The sequence below is a fragment of the Phyllobates terribilis genome, unplaced genomic scaffold, assembly GCF_046119375.1.
Source record: "Phyllobates terribilis strain yellow unplaced genomic scaffold, ASM4611937v1 Scaffold_8__6_contigs__length_399053987, whole genome shotgun sequence".
NCBI classification, from domain to species: domain Eukaryota; kingdom Metazoa; phylum Chordata; class Amphibia; order Anura; family Dendrobatidae; genus Phyllobates; species Phyllobates terribilis.
In genome coordinates, this window is record NW_027362768.1 from 252,501,113 (window position 1) to 252,521,933 (window position 20,821).

General features: G+C 45.1%; 1 protein-coding gene across 1 annotated transcript in view; it reads right to left on the bottom strand.

The window, feature by feature from the left end:
- IFT56 (intraflagellar transport 56) overlaps positions 1-20,821 on the bottom strand; it is a 118,680-nt gene that overhangs the window by 44,551 nt on the left and 53,308 nt on the right. The window contains 6 exon segments of the mRNA XM_073644174.1: positions 2,252-2,315; positions 3,117-3,170; positions 8,117-8,172; positions 8,417-8,519; positions 8,600-8,674; positions 13,170-13,341. Coding sequence (XP_073500275.1) covers positions 2,252-2,315; positions 3,117-3,170; positions 8,117-8,172; positions 8,417-8,519; positions 8,600-8,674; positions 13,170-13,341 — 524 coding nt within the window.

A 20,821-nucleotide genomic window follows, 5' to 3' on the forward strand; every position in this document is an offset into this window, starting at 1 on the left:
TACAGTGAAACATGGTAGTCGCAATGTCATGGTTTGGGGCTGCTTTTCTGCATCTGCCAATGGCCCTCTGCACAGAATTGATGAAAATATGAATGCTACCATGTACAAGGATATACTGGAGAATGTAATGCTGCCACGTGGTAAAACCAAAGTAGGCAGGGGATGGAAATTCCAGCCAGACAATGATCCTAAGCACACGTCCAATTAAGTCAAAAATTGATTAGCAAAAAAATGTTTGCCTGTTGCAATAGCCAAGCCAATCACCTGATTTACACCCTATAGAGCACCTTTGGGACGAGCTAGTGGGGCCAGGTTGGGGCCTGTACCCATAGCAGTAACGATGACATGTTTGCAGATTTGCAAATGGAATGGAGCAAGATCCCTCAAGATGTCTTGAATACCCTAGTGGCTTCATTGCCCTGTCAGTGTAGTGCAGTAATTAAAGCAAGAAGTTATGCTACAAAATACTAAGTTATGGCATTGTAAGCAATGAATTACTCTCTATGTTGTGTCAATAAATAGTATATGCAAAACCTTTGGCGGTCAGTTTTCTTTAATTAAATGACCATACCTATATTCAAAAGCATTTTGGTTAAAATTGAGGTCTTGTATGATGACAACTTCACGCACTTTCAATTTATCATCAGGGAAATGGTGTCACAATAACCAGACAGAAGCAATCACACTTTTTAAAAAAATGCAAAACTTTTGTTCGTCACTGTATTTCAAGTATACTTGTAAAATCATGCTGAGGCTTATTTTTGGGGAAACAGGGTATATAATGGTATTACTTGTCACTATGTGATGACAGCATGACTGTATGTGTATTATTTAAAGGTACAAAAACACATTAGATAGATAGATGTAGATATATATACCATATATACTTGTGTATAAGCCGTCTTTTTCAGCACATTTTTTTATGCTGAAAAAGCCCAGCTTGGCTTATACTCGAGTATATACTTACATTCCGGCTGTGGAAGGTGGTCGGGGGATTGCGGCGGTGGAGGAGCGGTGCACACGTAGTAGCCGGCGGCTGCAGCAACCTCGTGTGCCTGCTGCTAAAGGAAATGAATATTCACTCTTCTCCACGGCCATTGGAGTAGAGAAGAGTGAAAATTAACTTTCTTTAATAGCACGCGCAGTATCAGTGGCAGGCTTCCTGCTGCGGCTCAGCAATCCTCTGTGCCCGCTATTAGAGAGTATGAATATTCACTCCTCTCCACTCCCATGGGCGTGGAGAAGAGTGAATATTCATTCTCTCTAGTAGCGGGCACACAGGATCGCTGAGCCGCAGCAGGAAATGCGGCCGCTGCTGACAGTGTGCTCTATTAAAGAAAATTAATATTCACTCTTCTCCACGCCCATAGTCTCAGCATGGAGAGGAGTGAATATCCCCGCAGCTCACCTTAGCGTCTGAGGGAACATGGCAGTGACGCAGCGCTGCAGCAGAGGGAAGGAAGGTAAGTAGGAGTGTTTATTTTTTTCATGTGTGCAGTGATGGGGGGCCATGTATACCAGTATTGGGGATGAGGGGGCCGTGCATACCAGGATTGGGGATGAGGATGGTCATGCATACCAGGATTGGGGATGAGGATGGCCATGCATACCAGTATTGGGGATGAGGATGGCCATGCATACCAGGATTGGGGATGAGGGTGGCCATGCACACCTGGATTGGGGATGAGGGTGGCCATGCATACCTGGATTGGGGATGAGGGTGGCCAAGCATACCTGGATTGGGGATGAGGGTGGCCATGCATACCTGGATTGGGGATGAGGGTGGCCATGCATACCAGGATTGGGGATGAGGGTGGCCATGCATACCTGGATTGGGGATGAGGGTGGCCATGCATACCTGGATTGGGGATGAGGGTGGCCATGCATACCTGGATTGGGGATGAGGGTGTCCATGCATACCTGGATTGGGGATGAGGGTGGCCATGCATACCAGGACTGGTGATGAGAGTGGCCATGCATACCAGGATGGGGTAATTTACAAGTAGCTGCTGCATTTCCCACCCCAGGCTAATACTAGAGTCAATAAGTTTTCCTAGTTTTTTGTGGTAAAATTAGGTGCCTCAGCTTATATTCGGGTCGGCTTATACATAAGTATATACGGTATCTATTGTGGTAGGGCCAAATTCAAGAGTGACGGGAAGGTAGATCTCACATTTAAAAATGCTTGCCTCATATGTTTTACATTTCTATGTTATGATCTTGAATAAAAATTATAATTTACAATACTTACCACATTCACTGGCTGATCCACCAACAAGCTGAAAGAACTGTTGAGCAATTTTTAGATGGTCTCTCTAGGTGTGAACAAGAAACAATCACATAATGTTAGGAATTTATACAAAAATGCTCAATACACATGCATATGATCCAAAAATAACTACAATATTTCATCAGCAGGCCTAAAATAACGGTATTCATTAAAAAAACAAACAAGCATTAAATAGGGTGTCCACTTTATTTTTCTTTTAACAATGTGTTGCGAACAAGATTTTGTGGCATCTACTATTATGTAAATATTAAAGGGAATCTGCCAGCAGATTTTTGCTATGTAATCTGAGCAGCATGAGGCAGGGAGAAAGACAATGATTTCAGTATGGTGTCACTTATTAGATTGTGTGCAGTTTCAATACAATGAGTGTTTTATCAGCAGGAAATTATCACTGCCAGACTACAGCCGCCAAGTGGATTAACTCCGCCCACAGCACTGATTAACAGCTTATTGTCAATATACAATGAACACAGAAAGCTGTGGTGTGGGCGGGATTAGCTTTCTGAGCTCTGCTACATTTTGAGAACAGCAGAGCTGTGTATTCTGTGAGGAAGGCAGCACTAACAATATTTCTATATTAAAAAGCATCACTTAATCCTGTCTCCAACACATCAGCTAAATAATGATACACGGTGCAAACCCCTTTAAAAAGTGACTTAGTAACTAATTTGTGGGGCTGTATTGGATAAAATATCCCAAGGATTTTACAAATATCACTGTAAAATTTACAAGTACAAAGTCATTTAGGGCACCTTCAAATTTCTAGAAGGCAGAAAAAATAACTATAATGGGTATAAAAGCAATATTGTACATGGATTGAACTCACCGAGCCCAAGTCTTGACCTAGTGCTGCATTGACCACACCCTTGAGGATGTATTCCTGTGTAATACAAACAGCAGGATTATTGGTTCTTGTAGAATTATTTCAAACTGATTATTTTTCTCTTTCAGTCTTACAATGATGCGTAATATAAAAATTATCTGTGCATATCACAATGGTAAAATAATGCAAACCACAGCTGACATTTTTTGAAAGTGGCATAATGATGGCTAAAGCTTAGGATATACCATGAATGTTTAATCAGTGGAGCCTGACAGCACACAGCTTAAAGGGGTTGTCGGGGAATAGGTATTTGATGACCTATCTGCAGGCTTAGGTCATCAATAGCAGAATTGGTGGGGGTCCAACAGCTGCTGTCCCAACTGATCAGCTGTTGTTTTGCTTCGGCTGGATGCAAACACTTTGATTGGAGCTTTTGAGTACAGCTACGATCCAAGTGTTACGGTCACTGCCAGCGGTTTCTGGCTTCCGCCAGTACAGCTAAGTTCTATTCAGAGGAGCATACACCATGCTGCAGTAGCTGGCGGCATTCGCTTCACTTTGAATGGAACTGTTTATTTCTAGCTGCTGCAAAATCAGCTTATCAATGGGGGCAGCAGCTGTCAGACCAACATCAATCTGCTACTGATGACCTATCCTGTAGATAAGTCATCAAATACCTATGCCCGGACATCCCCATCCTGAAAATAGGTCATCAAATATCTATGTCCAGACACCCCCTATCTTGTAGACAGGTCATCAAATACCTATGCCCAGACACCCCCATCCTGTAGACAAGTCATCAAATACCTATGCCCAGACACCCCCCATCTTGTAGACAGGTCATCAAATACCTATGCCCGGACACCCCCATCCTGCAGACAGGTCATCAAATACCTATGCCCAGACACCCCCATCCTGTAGACAGGTCATCAAATACCTATGCCCGGACACCCTCATCCTGCAGACAGGTCATCAAATACCTATGCCCAGACACCCCCATCCTGTAGACAGGTCATCAAATACCTATGCCCGGACACCCCCATCCTGCAGACAGGTCATCAAATACCTATGCCCAGACACCCCCATCCTGTAGACAGGTCATCAAATACCTATGCCCGGACACCCCTATCCTGCAGACAGGTCATCAAATACCTATGCCCGGACACCCCCATCCTGCAGACAGGTCATCAAATACCTATGCTCGGACACCCCCATCCTGCAGAAAGGTCATCAAATACCTATGCCCAGACACCCCCATCCTGTAGACAGGTCATCAAATACCTATGCCCGGACACCCCCATCTTGCAGAGAGGTCATCAAATACCTATGCCCGGACACCCCCATCCTGCAGACAGGTCATCAAATACCTATGCCCGGACACCCCCATCCTGCAGACAGGTCATCAAATACCTATGCCCAGACACCCCCATCCTGCAGACAGGTCTTCAAATACCTATGCCCGGACACCCTCATCCTGCAGACAGGTCATCAAATACCTATGCCCAGACACCCCCATCCTGCAGACAGGTCTTCAAATACCTATGCCCAGACACCCCCATCCTGCAGACAGGTCTTCAAATACCTATGCCCGGACACCCCCATCTTGCAGAGAGGTCATCAAATACCTATGCCCGGACACCCCCATCCTGCAGACAGGTCATCAAATACCTATGCCCAGACACCCCCATCCTGCAGACAGGTCTTCAAATACCTATGCCCGGACACCCTCATCCTGCAGACAGGTCATCAAATACCTATGCCCGGACACCCCCATCCTGCAGACAGGTCATCAAATACCTATGCCCGGACATCCCCATCCTGAAAATAGGTCATCAAATACCTATGCCCGGACATCCCCATCCTGAAAATAGGTCATCAAATATCTATGTCCAGACACCCCCTATCTTGTAGACAGGTCATCAAATAGCCATGCCCAGACACCCCCATCCTGTAGACAGGTCATCAAATACCTTTGTCCAGACACCCCCCATCTTGTAGACAGGTCATCAAATACCTATGCCCGGACACCCCCATCCTGCAGACAGGTCATCAAATACCTATGCCCAGACACCCCCATCCTGTAGACAGGTCATCAAATACCTATGCCCGGACACCCCCATCTTGCAGAGAGGTCATCAAATACCTATGCCCAGACACCCCCATCCTGCAGACAGGTCATCAAATACCTATGCCCGGACACCCCCATCCTGCAGACAGGTCATCAAATACCTATGCTCGGACACCCCCATCCTGCAGAAAGGTCATCAAATACCTATGCCCGGACACCCCCATCTTGCAGAGAGGTCATCAAATACCTATGCCCGGACACCCCCATCCTGCAGACAGGTCATCAAATAACTATGCCCAGACACCCCCATCCTGCAGACAGGTCTTCAAATACCTAAGCCCGGACACCCCCATCCTGCAGACAGGTCATCAAATACCTATGCCCAGACACCGCCATCCTGCAGACAGGTCATCAAATACCTATGCCCAGACACCCCCATCCTGCAGACAGGTCATCAAATACCTCTGCCCAGACACCCCCATCCTGCAGACAGGTCATCAAATACCTATGCCCGGACACCCCCATCCTGCAGACAGGTCATCAAATACCTATGCCCAGACACCCCCATCCTGCAGACAGGTCTTCAAATACCTATGCCCAGACACCCCCATCCTGCAGACAGGTCTTCAAATACCTATGCCCGGACACCCCCATCCTGCAGACAGGTCATCAAATACCTATGCCCGGACACCCCCATCCTGCAGACAGGTCATCAAATACCTATACCCGGACACCCCCATCCTGCAGACAGGTCATCAAATATCTAAGCCCGGACACCCCCATCCTGCAGACAGGTCATCAAATACCTATGCTCGGACACCCCCATCCTGCAGAAAGGTCATCACATACCTATGCCCGGACACCCCCATCTTGCAGAGAGGTCATCAAATACCTATGCCTGGACACCCCCATCCTGCAGACAGGTCATCAAATACCTATGCCCAGACACCCCCATCCTGCAGACAGGTCATCAAATACCTATGCCCAGACACCACCATCCTGCAGACAGGTCATCAAATACCTATGCCCAGACACCCCCATCCTGCAGACAGGTCATCAAATACCTATGCCCGGACACCCCCATCCTGCAGACAGGTCATCAAATACCTATGCCCAGACACCCCCATCCTGCAGACAGGTCTTCAAATACCTATGCCCGGACACCCCCATCCTGCAGACAGGTCATCAAATACCTATATCCGGACACCCCCATCCTGCAGACAGGTCATCAAATATATAAGCCCGGACACCACCATCCTGCAGACAGGTCATCAAATACCTATGCCCGGAGACCCCCATCCTGCAGACAGGTCATCAAATAACTATGCCCAGACACCCCCATCCTGCAGACAGGTCATCAAATACCTATGCCCGGACACCCCCATCCTGCAGATAGGTCTTCAAATACCTATGCCCGGACACCCCTATCCTGCAGACATGTCATCAAATACCTATGCCCGGACACCCCCATCCTGCAGACAGGCCTTTAAATACCTATGCCCAGACACCCCCATCCTGCAGACAGGTCTTCAAATACATATGCCTGGACACCCCCATCCTGCAGAGAGGTCATCAAATACCTATGCCTGGACACCCCCATCCTGCAGACAGGTCATCAAATACCTATGCCCAGACACCCCCATCCTGCAGACAGGTCATCAAATACCTATGCCCAGACACCCCCATCCTGCAGACAGGTCATCAAATACCTATGCCCGGACACCCCCATCCTGCAGACAGGTCATCAAATACCTATACCCGGACACCCCCATCCTGCAGACAGGTCATCAAATATCTAAGCCCGGACACCCCCATCCTGCAGACAGGTCATCAAATACCTATGCTCGGACACCCCCATCTTGCAGAGAGGTCATCAAATACCTATGCCCGGAGACCCCCATCCTGCAGACAGGTCATCAAATAACTATGCCCAGACACCCCCATCCTGCAGACAGGTCATCAAATACCTATGCCCGGACACCCCCATCCTGCAGATAGGTCTTCAAATACCTATGCCCGGACACCCCTATCCTGCAGACATGTCATCAAATACCTATGCCCGGACACCCCCATCCTGCAGACAGGCCTTTAAATACCTATGCCCAGACACCCCCATCCTGCAGACAGGTCTTCAAATACCTATGCCCGGACACCCCCATCCTGCAGACATGTCATCAAATACATATGCCCGGACACCCCCATCCTGCAGACAGGTCATCAAATACCTATACCCGGACACCCCCATCCTGCAAACAGGTCATCAAATATCTAAGACCGGACACCCCCATCCTGCAGACAGGTCATCAAATACCTATGCCCGGAGACCCCCATCTTGCAGAGAGGTCATCAAATACCTATGCCTGGACACCCCCATCCTGCAGACAGGTCATCAAATACCTATGCCCGGAGACCCCCATCCTGCAGACAGGTCATCAAATAACTATGCCCAGACACCCCCATCCTGCAGACAGGTCATCAAATACCTATGCCCGGACACCCCCATCCTGCAGATAGGTCTTCAAATACCTATGCCCGGACACCCCCATCCTGCAGACAGGTCATCAAATACCTATGCCCGGACACCACCATCCTGCAGACAGGTCATCAAATACCTATGCCCAGACACCCCCATCCTGCAGACAGGTCATCAAATACCTATGCCCGGACATCTCTGGGTAGCTGTGGATGCTATTGTAGCTCAGTCATGAAGAAGTAAAGAAGCGTGGATGAAAGTGTCATCCATTGTTCGATACCACAGTTAAACCTAGAAAACTCTTATAACAATTCAAACTTGTGATATTACATTCAGTTTGGTCATAATTAGGAAATAACCTTTTTGATATCATTAGGTCAGATGCAAAGTCAGTTGATAGGAAAAGAAGAAGAGCCTTTTTCAGTCTACTCTCCAAAGAATCTTGAATTCACTTATTTATACCTGTGGGGTAGTTGGTTCCAGGTCTTTAATTAAATTAAAAGCTTCTTGGACGTCATCTAAAAATGAAGAAAATGATGCAATTGAAACCCAGTTATCTACCTACTTGTATAGATATTGGTGAGAAAAAAGGTTTCTACACAAGAATTCAGGAGTTCACAAACCCTTACCCACCACATTTGTTGAAAAGGAATATGCTCAATCATGAGCCACATGTATACTCGTCTCTGAAACTGAACACTTCACTTCAATATAAACCAGAATAAAAAGAACATAAAGCCCACTAAGTTAACATATTTTTACCTTGCCTGAGATAATAAATAACCAAGTTTAATCGTGCCTCCGGAATAACATCAACCAAGGGTGGAAGTACCTGCAGGGCCCCCTCTCCGGCACGAAACACCACCTGACAAAACAGCTGGTTAATTTTTGATGTAAAATGATGTAATTTAACAGAAAGAAAGACTCCACGTGAAAACTACTTACAAGGTTGTGTTTAATCAGCTCCTTGGCAAATTCAAAGGAAGATAATGTATTGTCCATTAAACTTTTCAATTCAGCCTGTAACAGAAAAAAAAGGAAATATCCTCTGTAAAAAGGTGCAATATTTGACTACAGGTTGTGTTGATATATTCACCCCTTTTCGACATCCGCCATATATGTACAGAGCAAATCGGGAGTGGGTGCATGGAGTTGGTATATGGTGCGGGCTCACAGCATGGCACTACCCTATACTTGGCAGATAATGGCTACGTGTCACAACCAGAATCTGCCTCTAACAGCCGCGAGTGGAGCGGAGGTCTGTCCCCGGACTGTCAACCTGCTAAATGCCACTGTCAATCTCTGACAGCGGCATTAACAGCGCACCAGCACGGGGGCGTTCATTCCTTGTGTCCTTCGGCTGCCCTGCAACGGGCGCTGATAAGTTGCTATGACAGCCAGGGGTCTGTTGAAGACCTCCATGCCTGCCATCACAGAACTCCATTGAAAACAAGCCTTTGGCTGGGCTTCAAAGGAGACAGTGATTTTTACTAACTTTGAATCACCCCTATTTTCCTCAAATAAAAATAAAGATATAAAAAAAAAAGTACACGTGGGATTGCCATGTCCATAAAAGTAAGATCTAGCAAAATATAAAATTAGGTAACCTGATCAGAAAAACGCTGTAAACAGAAAAAAAATGAAAAACATCAAAGTTGCTTTTTTTTCTTTTGTTTGCGACAACATGACAATTTTTTTTTCACTAAAATGATAAATTAAATAAATAAACAAGTTTGGTATCTCTGTAATTGTACTGACCTGGGAGAATCATGTTGTCAGGTCAATTTAATCATACAGTGTACAGCGTAAAAATAATTCCCAAAAAACAATGTCAGAATTGCATTTTTTGGACAATTTAACCACACTTGCTTTTTTTCTGTTTTCCAGTACATTATGTGGTAAAATGAATGAAAATACAACTCGTCCTGCAAAAAAACAGAACTCATACGTCTCTGTGGACAGAAAAATAAAAATGTTATGGCTCTTGGAAGAATGGGAGGAATAAAGGAAAACGTGTAAGTGAAAACTGGCCATGTTGGGAAGGGCCTTAGATGAGTAAACCCGCTATACTGTCTCACTTGTAATAATTAAATATAAAATTCTTGAGCAATTTGCATCTGTGCTTAAAAAGGCCCTTTCACCAAATTTTCTCATGTTGAACTGGACACAGAATGTAATCATGGCTGCACAGTGGAATAATGTCTTTGCTTTTTAATTCCACCTCTCCGCCGCAGAGATATTAACAATCAAACTATTTGGCCTCTAATGAGTTAATTTTCTTTAAGTCCAAGTGGGTGTTATCAGACAGTTTTCCCTGGGGTGTGTACTTCTTCCCCTGTATGATGCTGACCAATCAGAGCACGCCCCCACCAAAGCTTAGAGCAGGTTTTCTCACTGTAGGAGATGTAATGACACAGCTCTGATCTCATTGATAACCTTGTTAGCAGCTCAGTCAACAAAAAATATGAAAATTATAGTTGCTAGTGTGTGTGGATGCACAAAAAACTAATTATTTGCTGTAAAAAATAGTTTTTAGAGTGCAAAAGTAGCAAATAGTAGATAATAGAATTTGTGAGAACCAATTTCCATGTTCCGTTCCATCTGCCATTACAGTGATCTGTGGCCGGTGGAATGGGAGAGGGAGGCCACAGGGAGGCGTCTTACCTGACGGCGACCCTGGCTCTTCTTTTGATTAGCCAGCCTGGTGCGACTTCACATGTGTGTCACAATGACGTCGTGCCAGTCCGGTTAATCAAAAGAAGAGCTGTGGACTCCATCAGGTAAGAGGCAGTAATCCTTAATCTCTAATAAAAAACCTACAGAACTTTGGTATCAATGTAATCGTATTGACCCGAAGAACAAAGTTGTCTTACTACTTACACTTATTGTGTAACAAAAAAATAGAAATAAATAGAAATAATTTGTGAATTATTGTTTTTTTTTTGTTCACTCTGTCTTCTTAAAATTTCTTTTTATTCTGATTTTTTGGGTTATGCACCCCAAATGGTAGCAACAAAAGCTTCACCTTAACCCACAAAAAATATGCCCCCAAACTGAATTGTCATCTGTCAATGGAAAAATAGAAGTTTTCCAGGTTACTGGTATTTATTTTACTCACTTATATAGCACTATTAATTCCACAGCGCTTTACAGACATCATCGGAACTGTCCCCATCAGGGCTCACAATCTAAATTCCCTATTAGTATGTCTTTGGACTGTAGGAGGAAACTGGAATTCCTGGAGGAAACCCACACAAACACAAGGAGAACATACAAATTCCTTGCAGATATTGTCTTTGGTGGGATCTGAACGCAGGACCCAGCGAAGGAAAGCAACAGTGCTAACCACTGACCCACAGTGATGCCCTAGTAACACAAACATGCTAGAAAACTGCTAAAATAGGGCAATATTTCAAAAAACAGCACAGAAAAAGATACAGCCTTACCAACACCAAATCAGATTACAAATGCACTAGCAGAATGCAGCAGGCCTCCATGATAAAGAAGGGGGCAGCACAGGTGCAAAATACTGATGCGACAGCCGCTCACTAACCCAACAATTCATGGAGGGGGTGGCAGCCTAGTATTAAACATGCCCACAGATGAGACTTGCATAGGGCGCCAGTCACACAGGTACGTGTAATGCACACTGTTTGGCTTACAGTCTATTGATGATGCCCATACTATTAGGTCAGGAGGGCTGCCCAGCACTATATAAGTGCACCCCACAGGACAGTACACCCAACCAACACTAACAGGCATGCCTGCATAAAGATGTAAAATAATGTATAAGATAAAATACATTACATGATGTATTGGTCGATATTTTGGCCAAAATACGTAAGCTCGCAATCCACATCAAGGGTCCACATACTGTACTTGCGAGTCCTAACAGTAAAATTAAACACTGCTAACATAGGACAATATTTAAAAAAACATCACAGAAAAAGACGTGGGTTGCATGCTTACTTATCTTGGCTAAAATATTGACCAATACCTCATGCTATGAATTTATCTATCTTATACATTATTTTCCATCTTTATGCAAGATGCAGCCAGGCCATTTATTGTTGGGTGGGGGTAATGGGGTGTACTGTTCTATGGGGTGCACTTATATAGTGCTGGGCAGCCCTCCTGATCTAATAGTATGGCCATAATCAGTGTAAGCCAGACAGTGTGCATTACACGTACCTGTGTGACTGGCGCCCTTTGCAAGTCTCATCTGTGCATTTTAAATACTAGGCAGCCACCCCCTCTATAAATTGGTAGGTTTGTGAGTGGTTGTTCATCTGTATTTTGCACCTCTGCTGCCCCCGTCTTTATCATAGGGGTCTGCTGCATCCTGCTAGGTGTATTGGTAATCTGATTTGGTGACGGTAAGGCTGTATATTTTTCTAACATGCTAGAAAAGTGACATGACTCCCAAAATCCAATGAAACTGCGGACTCATTGCTAAATGCCCCCCCACCTCTGTGTCCTGCAGTGTGTTCAAGCCACAGTTAATGATAACATGTATGGTATTGCTACAGAGGGGTAACCCACTTAAATAAAATAAAAAAAACAAACACTTAAGGAGGTTCTCCAGGACTTATTTAATATCCAAAGGATAAGCCATTAATCATGGAGGTCGGTGGGGTCTGACATCTGGAACACCCATAGGTCAGATAAAACTGCTCTGGCAGTGACCAGAACTAAGAGTTGTGCAGGCGAAACACAGGAGCCCCATACACTGCTTAGTGGCCGAAGACGAGTACTGCTCGTTAGCTCCCCATGGAGTGAATGTACTGTAGTACTCGGCAGTGGCCACCCAAGCAATGGATGGTGCTGCTGTGCTCGATTTCATTCTGGCTGCTGTGTTACTCAAATATTGAGATGGGTCGTCAATCGCTAAGTTTTGGATAACCTGCAGAACAATTTACGGTGTGAATTCTGTCCATGTATTCTGCACTATCATGGCACACACTGCAATTTTCACCCTACAACATTCACTGAGCACTAACTGCTGGAAAACACCCCAATAGTCACCACAGCTGTAGATCAGGCCCCTGAGTGCAATTTGCAAAATGTTCTCACTTTTTTGGTCACTGCGATAGGAAAAAGGATTCCTAAGTTATTACCACATAAGATAATGTGTCAGATTGGAAAAATGGGGCTGTCAGGAAGGTCAATAACTGCAACTTACAGGACTATTCCAATTCATTTTTTTACTGCACAAGTGATGACTATTCAATTGGTGGGACTGCTGGCTGGTAACACAGCACACAGGCGGCTTCCCATAGACTAGATCAGCGGCGGACATGCTCAGCCACCATTCTACTCCAACTCCTCCTTGATGCATGTGTAGACCGCCAGGGAATGAGAGACCAGAGCCTCCATTTGTAGAGATTTATGATGAGGTCCCCAGTGGTTGGACTTCTACTAATCTAACGTTCATCTTCTATCTAGTGGAATTTTTTAAGCTCGAACGCCTCTGTAATTGTATATGTCAGTAGACAAAAATATTAGTTAGCCTTACTTCAGCTGCTTTTCCATTGTAGAGACGAAAGTGGTTACATGATTTCAGATTGAGAGCGATAGTGCTGTCAGGAACCTGTTGTAAATATACTGCAAGGACTTCCTGGGACACATCATAGTAATCAAGCTTGTAGTAGCAAAGAGCTACATAGACATTCAATGCAAGGAAATCCCTGGAAATGAAAGAACAATGAAATGCTTAGTATATTACAGCAAGCAAAAAAACTAGTTTTCATATTTCCAGGAATATCTAATAGTTTTATGCTACTAAAACCTGAAGAACCCAATTATAATACTGCAATACTATGCCATGATTAAGAACATCTGACCACTTGACGAAGTCGGCGTACAATGTCTTGGAGGGGGTTATCCGGGACTCTGGGTTTTTATCCTATAAGGCTAAGAACTACTGTTTTGTCCTGCTTCCTTTCACCTCACATCGACAGAGCAATTCCTAGCTGATGAAAGCTGGCTCACCGCTACCTAAGGGATTATTCATACATCAGTATTTGGTCAGTATTTTGCATCAGTATTTTTATGCCAAAACCAGGAGTGTAACTTATAGATAAAAGCTATAAATGAAAGATTGACACCTGTTCTGTTTTTTGCAGACCCTCCAGGTTTTGGCGTAGAAATACTGATCAAAAAATACTAATGTGTGAATAAAGCCTAACTGTAGAGCAGTCAATCAGCATGGCGTCAACAGAGCAGATGGGAAGAGAAAGATCTGCTCCTTTGACGTGAGGTCAAAGGAAGCAGGAGAATTGCCCCCTGAGCAGGGAGAGAGTCGCAGGGCAGAACAGGTAGGTAATCAGCAACTATCTGCTGGTAAGTTGTTAGCCCCACAGGAAAAAATCCCCAAAGTCTGGGATAACCCCTTTAACTGTTTAATAAGGATAATTGAGTGCTAGATGAATTGCATGTGGACTATTTCAGCTATCTTAGAAGACCATCTTGCTTGTCATCCATTTGCAAGAGAATATACAATACAGTGCCAAAGTTTTAGTTTACTTTTGTCAAAATGCAAAATGAATACAAAAGACAAAATCTAAATCCATAATCAGTGTGACCACCCTTTGTCTTCAAAATGGCATCAATTTTTCTAGGATACTTGTGCAAAGTCAGGGATTTTGTAGGATTATAGCCAGATGTATGAATAAACAATAATACTGAACAAGTGATAATGAATCGATCATCATTTTCATATGTAGATTGAATCACAGTTGTTAACTGAAACAGAAACAGCTCTGATGGAGGCTTAAAGGGAAACTCCCCAGCTTCTACTAAACCTGTAAAATACCTTTATGGAAGCCTATAACTGGATTATAAGAAGGTTCTATGTGTGCCATACACTTATTTCTAAGTCTGAAAAACCTAGTTATAAATCTGGCTTAATGGTCAAGACTACACCAGCTAATTTGCAATTTTTTATACACTCACCTGAGCCTAAGGCCTGATTTAGATGAAAGTATAAAAAAATTATCTACCGTATTTTCCTGACTATATGATGCACTTTTTTCCTCCAAAATTTTGGCGTAAAATGGGGGGTGCGTCTTATAGTCCGAATGTTGGGGGGGGGTATATAGATATACAGTGGGTACGGAAAATATTCAGAGCCCTTTAAATTTTTCACTCTTTGTTTCATTGCAGCCATTTGGTAAATTCTAAAAAGCTCATTTTTTTCGCATTAAAGTGCACTCTGCACCCCATCTTGACTGAAAAAAACAGAAATGTTGAAATTTTTGCAAACTTATTAAAAAAGAAAAACTGAAATATCACATGGTCATAAGTATTCAGACCCTTTGCTCAGACACTCATATTTAAGTCACATGCTGTCCATTTCCTTGTGATCCTCCTTGAGATGGTTCTACTCCTTCATTGGAGTCCAGCTGTGTTTAATTAAACTGATAGGACTTGATTTGGAAAGGCACACACCTGTCTATATAAGACCTCACAGCTCACAGTGCATCTCAGACCAAATGAGAATCATGAGCTCAAAGGAACTGCCCCAGGAGCTCAGAGACAGAATTGTGGCAAGGCACAGATCTGGCCAAGGTTACAAAATAATTTCTGCATTACTCAAGGTTCCTAAGAGCACAGTGGCCTTCATAATCCTTAAATGGAAGAAGTTTGGGACCACCAGAAGTCTTCCTAGACCTGGTCGTCCAGCCAAACTGAGCAATCGTTGGAGAAGAGACTTGGTGGGAGAGATAAAGAAGAACCCCAAGATCACTATGGCTGAGCTCCAGAGATGCAGTAGGGAGATGGGAGAAAGTTCCACAAAGTCAACTATCACTGCAGCCCTCCACCAGTCGGGCCTTTATGGCAGAGTGACCCGACGGAAGCCTCTCCTCAGTGCAAGACATGAAGCCCGCATAAAGTTTGCTCAAAAACACATGAAGGACTCCCACACTATGAGAAATAAGATTCTCTCGTCTGATGAGAGGAAGATAGAACTTTTTGGTGATAATTCCAAGCGGTATGTGTGGAGAAAACCAGGCACTGCTCATCACCTGCCCAATACAATCCCAACAGTGAAACATGGTGGTGGCAGCATCATGCTATGGGGGGGGGGGCTCAGCTGCAGGGACAGGACGACTGGTTGCAATTGAAGGAAACATGAATGCGGCCAAGTACAGAGATATCCTGGATGAAAACCTCTTCCAGAGTGCTCTGGACCTCAGACTTGGCCAAAAGGTTCACCTTCCAACAAGACAATGACCCTAAGCACACAGCTAAAATAACAAAGGAGTGGCTTCAGAACAACTCTGTGACCATTCTTGAATGGCCCAGCCAGAGCCCTGACCTAAACCCAATTGAGCATCTCTGGAGAGACCTGAAAATGGCAGTCCACCAACATTCACCATCCAACCTGATGGAACTGGAGAGGATCTGCAAGGAAGAATGGCAGAGGATCCCCAAATCCAGGTGTGAAAAATGTGTTGCATAATTCCCAAGAAGACTCATGACGGTACTAGCTCAAAAGGGTGCTTCTACTCAATACTGAGCAAAGGGTCTGAATACTTATGACCATGTGATATTTCAGTTTTTCTTTTTTAATATATTTGCAAACATTTCTAAATTTCTGTTTTTTTTCAGTCAAGATGGGGTGCAGAGTGTACTTTAATGAGAAAACAAATGAACTTTTTAGAATTTACCAAACGGCTGCAATGAAACAAAGAGTGAATATTTAAAGGGGTCTGAATACTTTCCATACCCACTGTATATATATATATATATATATATATATATATATATATATATATATATATATATATATATATACACTGCTCAAAAAATAAAGGGAACACTTAAACAACACAATGTAACGCCGAGTCAATAACACTTCAGTAAAATCTACCTGTCCAGTTATGAAGTAACACTGATTGTGAATCAATTTCTCCTGCTGTTGTCCAAATGGAACAGACAACTCATTGAAATGATAGGCAATTAGCAAGATACCACCTATAAAAGAGCGGTTCTGCAGGTGGTGACCACAGACCATTTCTCTGTTCTCATCCTTTTTGGCTGTTGTATTGGTCACTTTTTCATTTTGCCATTGCTCTCAACCCTAGAGATACAGTAGCATGAGGCGGTGTCTACAGTACAACCCACAGAAGTTGCTCAGGTAGTGCAGTTCATTCAGGATGGCACATCAGTGCGAGCTGTGGCAAGAAGGGTAGCTGTGTCTGTCAGCACAGTGTTCAGAGCATGGAGCAGATACCAGGAGATGTGGAGGGAGCCATAGGAGGGCAACAACCCAGCAGCAGGACTGCTACCTCCGCCTTTGTGCAAGGAGGAACAGGAGGAACACTGCCAGAGCCCTGCAAAATGATCTCCAGCAGGCCACAAATGTGCATGTGTCTACTCAAACGGTTAGAAACCGACTCCATGAGGGTGGTATAAGGGCCCGACGTCCACAGATGGGGGTTGTGCTTACAGCCCAACACCGTGCAGGATGCTTGGCACTTACCACAGAACACCAGGATTGGCAAAGTCTCCAATGGCGCCCTGTGCTCTTCACAAATGAAAGCAGGTTCACACTGAGCACATGTGACAGACGTGACAGTCTGGAGACGCCGTGGAGAGAGATCTGCTGCATGCAACATCCTTCAGCATGACTGGTTTGGCTGTCGGTCAGTAATGGTGTGGAGTGGCATTTCTTTGGAGGGCCGCACAGCCCTCCATGTGCTCGCCAGAGGTAGCCTGACTGCCATTAGGTACGGAGATGAGATCCTCAGACCCCTTGTGAGACTATATGCTGGTGCGGTTGGCCCTGGGTTCCTCCTAATGCAGGACAATGCCAGACCTCATATGGCTGGAGTGCGTCAGTAGTTCCTGCAAGATGAAGGCATTGAAGCTATGGATTGGCCCACCCGTTCCCCAGACCTGAATCCGACTGAGCATATCTGGGACATCATGTCTCGCTCCATCCACCAACATTGCACCACAGACTCTCCAGGTGTTGGCGGATGCTTTAGTCCAGGTCTGGGAGGAGATCCCACAGGAGACCATCTGCAACCTCATTAGGAGCATGCCCAGGCGTTGTAGGGAGTTCATACAGGCACGTGGAGGCCACACACAATACTGAGTCTCATTTTGACTTGTCTTAAGGACATTACATCAAAGTTGGATCAGCCTGTAGTGTATTTTTCCACTTAAATTTTGGGGGTGACTCCAAATCCAGGCCTCCATTGGTTAATAAACTTGATTTACATTGATGATTTTTGTGTGATTTTGTTGTCAGCACATTCAACTTTGTACAGAACAAAGTATTCAATGAGAATATTTCATTCATTCAGATCTAGGATGTGTTCTATGAGTGCTCCCTTTATTTTTTTGAGCAGTGTATTTACAACAGACAAGTCACTTCTTCTTATGAACCTTTAGGTGGTCCCTGTATATATACACTGTGTGGGGTGAGCGGTAGTGGCTGAGGAGCAGGGCACAGGAGGCAGCAGCCACCTGCTGCAGCCTACACTGTCCCCGCTGCTAAAGAAAATTAATATTCAATGCTCTCCACGCCCATGGGTGTGGGGAGCAGTGAATATTCATTCTCCTTAATAGCGGCACACAGTGTATCCGCAGCGCGGCTCCTGCTGCTGCCGAGAGAATGCGTGTGCCCGCTATTAAAGGGCATGAATATTCACCCCTTCTCCACGCCTATGAAAGTGGAGAGGGATGAATATTCATGCCCTTTAATAGCAGGCACACGCGATCGCCCGGCAGCAGTAGGAGCTGCGCTGCGGCTACGCTGTGTGCCGGCTATTAAGGCGAATGCTCCACACAGTCCTGGCGTGGGGAGCAGTGACTTCCGCCAGCTGATCTCTCCTTGTGAGCCACGCATGGAAGTGACGCCATGCGCGGCTCACATGGCGAAATCAGTATGGGAGACAGGATGCAGCACTGGAGGAGAGAGAAGAAAGGCGAGTAGGAGTGTTTATTTTTTTTTATCTGCAGCGTGATGGTGATTAGGGGGACCATGCATACCAGGATAAGGATGAGGGGGCCATACATACCAGTATAAGGATGAGGGGGGTCATACATACCAGTATAAGGATGAGGGGGCCATGCATACCATGATAAGGATGAGGGGGAGCATACATACCAGTATAAGGATGAGGGGGCCACATACCATGATAAGGATGAGGGGGGTCATACATACCAGAATAAGGATGAGGGGGGCCATACATACCAGTAAAAGGATGAGGGGGGCCATGCATACCGGGGGCCATGCATACCAGGATAAGGATGAGGGGTGCCATGCATACCAAGAAAGGGATGAGGGGTGCCATGCATATCAGGATAGGGATGAGGGGGCCATGCATACCAGGATAAGGATGAGGGATGTCATGCATACCAGGATAGGGAGTAAGGGTGCCATGCATATCAGGATAAGGATGAGGGGGCCCTGCATACGAGGATAAGGATGAGGAGTGCCATGCATACCAGGATAGGGGTGAGGGGTGCCATGCATACCAGGATAGGGATGAGGGGTGCCAGTGCCATGCATACCAGGATGGGGATTGCTGTGCCTTGCTACCGCTGGCCGGTCACAGGCATCACGTGACCCGCCGCTGATGTCACGTCAAGTGAGGCGTGACATCAGTGATGAGGTCCCCGCGGTGGCTGATGGGCTGCGGGCGGAGTTGCCCCACGCGTCACACCCAGCATCCACCGCGCGCTTTCCCAATGAATGGGGTAAGGGAGAGCGTGCGGTGGATGCTGGGTTTGACGCGCGGGGTAACCCTGCCCACAGTCCGGCATCCACTGTGGAACGCAGAAGTAAGTCACCCCCGGCTGCAGCCGGAACTTGACGTGACATCAGCGGATGTCAGAGCCGGCTGCAGCCGGGGGTCACGTGATGCCTGTGAGTGGCCAGCGATAGCGCCGCTCACAGGCAAGAAGGACAGCAGGAGGTAATTGGAAAAACACTGAGGGGCACAGGGTCCATCGATTGGGGCAATCATAAAAAGTAGTGGCCAACTTCTTTAACTTTAGGTCTTTTAGAGATCATTTCATCTTCAACTTGCTTAACTCTTCCCAATAACAGTAACTGATCCGGTCACCAGAAAGTATTTGTAGACGTACACAACACAGAGGGCTATTAAGTTGATGGAGGGTGTGTAAACAGATGCTACAAGGGACCAGATTGGAAGAAAATTTTGTATGGGCAAAACGGGGATAGTTAGATAACTGAGGTGAGGCGATAGGCCAGTCTAAATAAGTGCATTTTTAGGGCATTTGAAAAATATACAAAAAAGTTTAATGTCTGCTCACCACCAAATGGAGCGCACGGATCCTGCTGTGCGGCAAGTTTTCACAATTTAGAAAGGAATAAGTCCAGCGCAATAAGTCAATAAAAAATCAATTCTTCATTTATTTCATAGCTTCAAACAGTATAAAATCGATTAAGTCACAGTCCAGACATTAAAAACATATGCGTTTCGACGCAAAGCAGTGCATCTTAATGATTGACACACTTAAAACTGTGGGTATTGGGAAATAATGGAATTGTAATGGGTAGTGCATTCAGAGAACTGGCGCAGCACATGAGAAGTATTGGAGACGGGAGGGGGAAGTTCGGATTATTGGGGATGTTAGTCTTAGGTCATTAATGGGACAGAGTGCAAAGGTATTGTGATGGACAGTTGAGGGAGGAGATGTAGGGTGGGGCAGAACTGTGGAGAGATTTGTGGGTGAGAGTGATAAATTTATATTGGACTCTGTAGCGGATGGGTAACCAGTGCAATAACTGGCACAGTGTGGAGGCATTGGTGTTGGAGAGGAATATGATCACGGCTGATGCACTAAGGATAGATTGGAGAGAGGGGGGTTTAGTAAGAGGGAGACCGGTTAGTAGAGAGTTGAAGTACAGACGAGAAAAGAAAGAATAAGAGCAACAGTAAGAGTTTTTCCAGAGTCAAAGGTAAGAAAAGGTCGAATTCAAGAGATGTTTTTGAGGTCGGGATGACATGTGCGAAAGAGTGATCAGATGTAGGGTGTGAAGGAAAGATCTGAGTGAAATATGACCCTATAACTCCAAGGCAGCGGGTGTGCTGCTGGGGAATAATAGTAGAACCACAAATGGAAATGGCAATATTGGGTTTGGAAAAGTCAGTAAAGTGAGGAAATATAAGGAGTTCAGGTTTT